Source organism: Geospiza fortis, unplaced genomic scaffold (genome assembly GCF_000277835.1).
Source record: "Geospiza fortis unplaced genomic scaffold, GeoFor_1.0 scaffold297, whole genome shotgun sequence".
Lineage (NCBI taxonomy): Eukaryota > Metazoa > Chordata > Aves > Passeriformes > Thraupidae > Geospiza > Geospiza fortis.
Window position 1 is genome coordinate 152,952 of NW_005054712.1, and position 6,144 is coordinate 159,095.

The window sequence follows — 6,144 nt, forward strand, 5'->3', positions numbered from 1 at the left end:
CGGGTCCCCATCACGCACCCCTGACCGTCCCATCTCTGTCTCCTCCAGAGGGTCCCCATCGCGCACCCCTGACTGTCCCACCCCTGTCTCCTCCAGAGCGTCCCTGTGGCACAGCCCTGACCCATCTCTGTCTCCTGCAGAGCCTGGACGTGGCCAACAACCAGCTGCGGGAGCTGCCCGCCGCACTGGCCGACTGCCCCCGCCTGAAGGAGGCCAACTTCAGGGGCAACCAACTGAGGGACAAGCGGCTGGAGAAGATGGTCAATGGGTGCCAGACAAAGGCCATTCTGGAGTACCTACGGGCCGGGGGACGTGGGAAGGGGAAGGCTGAGAGTGGCAGAGAGGATGTCAGGAAGAAGAAGAGGGAGAAGCAGCAGAAGAAGGACGGCGGGGATGGGGAGCAGGATGAGGTGGAAGAGGCGAGCAAGCTGCTGGTGAAGGTTCTGCACGTCTCTGAGAACCCAGCGCCTTTGGTGGTCAAAGTGAGCCCGGGTGTCAAGGATGTGCGAGCCTTCATCGTGTGCTGTGTGCTGAAAGGAGTGAACTTAAAGCCAGGCAATGCTCTCAAGAGGTTCCTGACCATGCAGGTAACAGCTGCAGCCTCGTGGTACTCATTTGGAATGGGAATATTGCTGGCAGAGTTGGAAATAGACTGTTGTAGGCCTCTTCCAGCAGATGAGTTTGGAAACTTTAGGTGAGCTCTTCACCCAGCAGGTGTGAGGCTACAGGGTGAGTTGTCCCTGCCAGCAGCACATGCCCAGTCAGTCTGAAATCAGCAGAACTGGTTTTTGGAAGGACCCATCAGAGCTCAGGTATTCCCATGAGGGCAATGGACGCACTCACATTTGTGTTGTGACTGTAACAGCAGCTTGTTAGTGCTGTGGAACCTGTTAAAAGCTAAATCCCCTGGACTGGCTCCAGCGTCCCTGATCTGTTAAAACTGTGTTACACACCCAACTTTCTGACCAAGGTATCCTGCCCACAGACCTGTTCCTGGGCCTGCTGCTCACCTGTCCCTTAGGTGGCAGGTGGGAGCTGCTTTCAGGTTGCAAGGTTTGAGTATTTGGGATTGCTTTCTGACTTAAAATTTGGTTTCCCTGTAGAGAAATGTGTCACATGTTGTCAGGCTTTGCTACCCTTGCATTTGGGCTGTAACGGAGATCCAGGTGAAGGGAAGGGCTCTGTTTTAGTCCCCTGGCTGGTAGTGCTGCCAACATTAAATACAGAAGAATCTGCACATAGAAGGGATAAATCACGTTGACTTTTTGATCTATTTTGGTGGCATCCTTTATGTTTCAGACCAAGCTGCACGAGGACATCTGTGAGAAGCGCACAGTGGCCACCATTGCCACCCATGACTTGCAGCTGGTCAAAGCTCCTCTGACATATGATGTTCAACCTCCTGACGAGCTCAAGGTAGGGCTTAAGGGTGCTTTCTTACCCCATAGAACCTAGAAAAAAACTCCAGGAACTTTAGATGTTGCACAGATTTCCTTGCTGTCCTGCTGTACCAGATGCCTGGTTTAGTACTAGTGACTGAGCTTGTTTTTCAAGTGGGTGTTACAGCAGTCCATGTGAAATGGAAAGTATTTCCATGCTGAAAAAGGCATGACAACATGCAGGAATATTGTTTAATTATTGACTTGCTTACAGAGGAGTGTTGTAACCCTGGGGTTTGAGTGAAATTCAGTTAAAATTGTTTTCCTGTGTGGTGCAGATCACGCCCCTGGGTCGGAAGGAGATCAAGGCAAAGGACCTTCTCCGCCAGCTGCAGCTGGAGGCTGAGGAGCAGCGGAAGCAGAAGAAGCGTCAGAACGTCTCTGGGCTGCACAAGTCAGTGCCTTGTTGTGGTTTTCCCACATACATTTAGGTGACTGCACTGGGGATGTGACAGATGTGTTTAGAACAGCAGGTAGAAGTGAAGCAGAGGGGATTGAAGGGTGTGTGGTGCACATGCTGTGAGCTGAGGGAATCAGAGATGAGGTCAACTTGACGTAGTAGCAGATGGGCTGTAAGGCAGTGTGTGGCCCTGCCCTGTGCTGGGATCACACACTGATTCCTTTTTGTCACTATTTCCTGCCCTTGTGTCCAGCTGCTCTCTCTGTCACTCACTTCTTGCTGCTTTGTTTCTCGTGGCAGGTACCTGCAGCTGCTGGATGGCAAAGACAACTACCCGTGCCTGGTGGATGCTGAAGGTGCTGTGATTTCCTTCCCACCAATAACCAATAGTGAGAAAACAAAGGTACTTCCCATTCATGGAAATACATCAATAATTAAGCAGTGTTTCTTTCTATCAAGAAATGTTTAACTCAAAGACATACACAGTTCTGTGAAACTTGTGCTTGTAGTCTCAGTATAAACTCTTACAGTTTATATGGGCTCCGCTGTCAGACTGAGAGGTATCTGGGAGTTACAGTTTTACCTCTGGAAATCTGTTCCAAAGCACCAGCCAGCCTGTGCAAAGGCTTTGGAAGGGCAATAATATGGCTTTTGATTTGTAAAGAACAGCAGAGCTTTTGCTCCTGATTAAACAGAGTGAAAGCCTTCAGCTCTGTATGCTGGGATATGTCCAAGGGTTGTGGGTAAGCTGTTCTGACTCCTGACTTGCTTCTTCTCTGAAACTCTTACAGATTAGAAAAGAGACCCGGGACCTGTTTCTGGAAGTGACAAGTGATACCAGTTTACAGATCTGCAAAGATGTGATGGACACCCTTATCCTGGTAGGGAGTTCAGGAAAATATTCTTCTGTTCTTGGGGGAGGCTCCTACCAAATGTGTCATTACTCACATGCATTGAGAAGAACACAGAAGCTGATTTGTATTTTAGTAGTATTGTTACTCCCTCTCTCAATTCTCTGCCACAGAATTGATGTTGTTCTCTGTACTTTGCTTTTAACAGAAAATTGCAGAGCTGAACAGATCTGCCTTGGAGAACAAGGAAGGCTCTGGCTCAGATATGGAATCGGATGCTCTCTGTGGACCAGGGAATTTGAACCTGCCCTTGGTGGTGGAGCAGGTGCGAGTGGTGGACACGGATGGGAACTTGAAAGTACTTTATCCTTCCAAAACAGACCTGGCCACAGTGTCCTCTCTGCTGACTGTGATCCGTTAGCAGCTGCCTGAGCTGAGAGACGATTCCATTGCCTTTATTTGGGTTTTTTTACATATATTCAACAACACAACCTGGTGCACAGTGAGATGGTTTGGGTTTTTAAAGAAAAGATGTGGAGCATCCTGCTGGGAAAGCAATGGCTTCAGAGTTTGATGAGCTACAGCAAGGAGAAATGGGATCTTTCATCGTTAACAGAGATCACCTGTGCAAAAGAGCAGCATCTTCAAACATGGGCTGAAGGCAGAGAAGCTGTTGGATGTCAGAATGCAGTAGAGAACATCATTACAATGTTTAAAACAAGCACAGTCACATTTTTCTGCAAGATCACTTTTTCCTCCTGGTGTTTCATCTGGATCATTATTGTGGCAGCAGAGAAATGCAGTAATAGACAGTGTGGAACTGAGGTCCTCTGCTGGGTACAACCTGGAGTCTGAGTGCCAAAGCACTTTGCTGGCATCTTGTTCTGCAGAATTTTACCTGGAGTAGCTGTGAACATTTAATTGCTGTCAGAACTTGAGGGATGCATTTTAAAGTGACGGTTTTTGTGTTCAGACATGAGCACAGCTTCCATTTTTAAGGGATTTGTTGAGTCAGCTGCAGGGTTTGTGTGTCCCAGTGCATTTCAGGGCCATCCTCCATCCCTGTGGGAATTGTGGTGACCTTGTGTGTGCCCAGAGAGTTACTGTGGTTGAGCACTGGCTTTGTTCTTGCTGAGGAGGTCCAGGGCCATTCAGAGCTGCCTCCAGCTGACACTGCTGAACTCCCTGTCCCTCAGATTACAGGCACTGATGCCCAGAGTGACCCTCCTGGAGATTTCTGCCCCACCCACATAATTTTGCCTTCCAAAATACAGGCAGTTGGAGCAGTTCTTGTCTGGCAATCTCTGGGTGACCTATATGTGTGGGTGAAGCACTGGTGTGCACTCACACCTCTCTCTAAGCCATTGTGACCCCCAGACTGACTCTTTTCTGGTAAAAATGATATCTCAGAGCTCTAACTGAACTGCTGCTTTGTCAGATACATCCCCATGTTGGGACTTGCACATGGAATGGAAAAATAAAACAGCTTTTGCAGCCCTGGCACTGTCCCTCGTTTTGGCACTGGGGGATGTTCAGTCAGGTCACTTAGAAACTTCCCAAGGCTAAAATGGGAATTATACACTGCCCAGCTGCCTGTAGCCAAGCCATCCTTGTGCTTCAGGCTTCTCTGGGAAGTCAAGTGTTACTACAGACCAAGGACTTCAGACTTGTGCTCTGAGTTGGCTGAAACAATTGAATCAGATACTCCCACAGAACTTGGTGTCAGTAAAATGAGTTTAATCTCTTGTAAGGCACCAGCTCCGAGCTGAGAGCCCAGAGCCTCAGCTGGTGATGGGTTTTGGCTCAGCCATCAGAGCTTTTCCATCCTGGAGGATTTCCTTCTCCTTGCTGGTGATGCTGTGCTGCTGCCACTGCTGAGCAGGGATGTCCTGCTGCTCTTGTTCTTCAGCATCTGCTGGAACTCCGTCCGCTCGTTAAAGAGTTTCTGAAAATCAGCCATATATGAAGAGATGGGAAGGCTGGGAACAGCACTGCAAAGTGTCCTCTTACCTCAGCAGTCCCTTCCTGGCTGCTGGAAGCTGTCTGGAAGAGCCACATACCTGCATTGCCTCCAGCAATTCATCATCCGTGAGCTCGCCCTGGGGGTCCTGGATGCCCTCCACGCTGAATGTAGCCTGGATTATTTTGTTTCTATACCTTTCAAACTTTGGATAAAAGAGGAGAGCAGGTGTGTTCAGGCTTTATGTGCAATTCCTTGGCATTTGCACTGATTTACAGAGACTGTGAAGTGTTTATATGAAATTACAGGAAGGTTGGGCTTCACTGAAAGTGCTGTGGTAATCATGTGGGTCTGGGTGGGCCAAGGCTCTTCCCCTGGCACCAGGCACATCTGCCTGCAGGAGATGACTTAAGGGTGGTTCTTGTTACCTTGGGTCTGGAAGGATGTTAGAAACCTGACCTGAACTCACCTTTCTCAAGAGTTTCTGGTACTTGAGGTCTCTTTTCTTTTTAAGTGGCACAAGAACTGCCTGCTCCACAGCTAGGGAGCAAATGGATTGAGATTCCCAAGTGTGTCCCAAGAGGGAGACAGGGCTCTGAGGTGGAAGAGGCCACGCTTACCTTGCTGCTGATGAGCTCCAGTGCCACTCTGGTTTGCAGCTCCGTGTGCTGCAGTGCCTCAAACTGGCTCTGGGTCTCCTTCTGGGCCTGTTTCTGCTCCAGGAGGTGGAGGCGGGTGGTCACAACCTCAGCCTGCAGCTGGCTGATTGTCCCCTGTAGCTCACTGATGAGCTTGTTCTGCTCAGCCAGCTGGAGTTCCTGTTCTGTAACAACCTGAGCAGATACAGGAATCCAGCTGTCACTGGGGAGAAGAAAGTGAGCAAGTTTGGCCTCATTTTCCCACTATTTGGTCCAAATGTTGCCTGGGCAGAATCTCTGGGCTGACAATCTCACCAGTAGTGGTAGCTGTTGTTACTTGGTGTTTTCTCTAAAACTACTTGGATTGAGTGGGGGTTTTATATGCCAAACTCCACCAGCCCTAAAACCAGCCCAGTGAAGCAGCAAACACCAGACTTTTCTGCAGAGGCTTTGCTCAAATTCACCTGTTGAAGGTTTTGGTTCTCCTCCTCCATCATCACCACTGCTTCTTCCTGCCTCTGTTCTTCTGTCAGGCTGCAAAACTGGAAGGAGAATATTTTACAGTTCAGTTTCACAGCTACAGGTGCCCCTCCTGCCTATGAGAGAGGGACATGTTGCAAAAATCCCAAATTCCCAGCTGCTGTGTCTCCTGCTAGCCATGGCCACTACGCTCTTGGGCCATACCTTGTCAGACACAGCTTGGAGCTGGACTTCCCTCTCTCTGAGCTGCTTCTGGAGCAATTCCTTTTCAGATCTGATTTTCCGAAGCTCAGATTCTTGGATCTCCATCTGTCTTTGCAAGGAAGAGATGGCACCTGTAAAGTGGGAGAGTACTCAGCAAAGCACATCCCTGCTG

General features: G+C 49.2%; 2 protein-coding genes across 2 annotated transcripts in view; one reads left to right on the forward strand and one right to left on the reverse strand.

Moving 5' to 3' along the window:
* Nucleotides 1-4,190, forward strand: part of LRRC47 (leucine rich repeat containing 47) — a 5,355-nt gene extending 1,165 nt beyond the window's left edge. Inside the window, exons 3-8 of the mRNA XM_031065236.1 lie at nt 51-587; nt 1,300-1,416; nt 1,718-1,833; nt 2,140-2,242; nt 2,631-2,720; nt 2,899-4,190. Coding sequence (XP_030921096.1) covers nt 51-587; nt 1,300-1,416; nt 1,718-1,833; nt 2,140-2,242; nt 2,631-2,720; nt 2,899-3,111 — 1,176 coding nt within the window. The 3' untranslated portion in view covers nt 3,112-4,190. The remainder of the gene's footprint in view (nt 1-50; nt 588-1,299; nt 1,417-1,717; nt 1,834-2,139; nt 2,243-2,630; nt 2,721-2,898) is intronic.
* A 180-nt stretch (nt 4,191-4,370) lies between these two features.
* Nucleotides 4,371-6,144, reverse strand: part of CCDC27 (coiled-coil domain containing 27) — a 2,614-nt gene continuing 840 nt past the window's right edge. The window contains exons 2-6 of the mRNA XM_005430935.3: nt 5,973-6,103; nt 5,753-5,830; nt 5,271-5,483; nt 4,751-4,855; nt 4,371-4,635 (exon numbers count right to left, since the gene is read on the reverse strand). Coding sequence (XP_005430992.1) covers nt 4,501-4,635; nt 4,751-4,855; nt 5,271-5,483; nt 5,753-5,830; nt 5,973-6,103 — 662 coding nt within the window. The 3' untranslated portion in view covers nt 4,371-4,500. The remainder of the gene's footprint in view (nt 4,636-4,750; nt 4,856-5,270; nt 5,484-5,752; nt 5,831-5,972; nt 6,104-6,144) is intronic.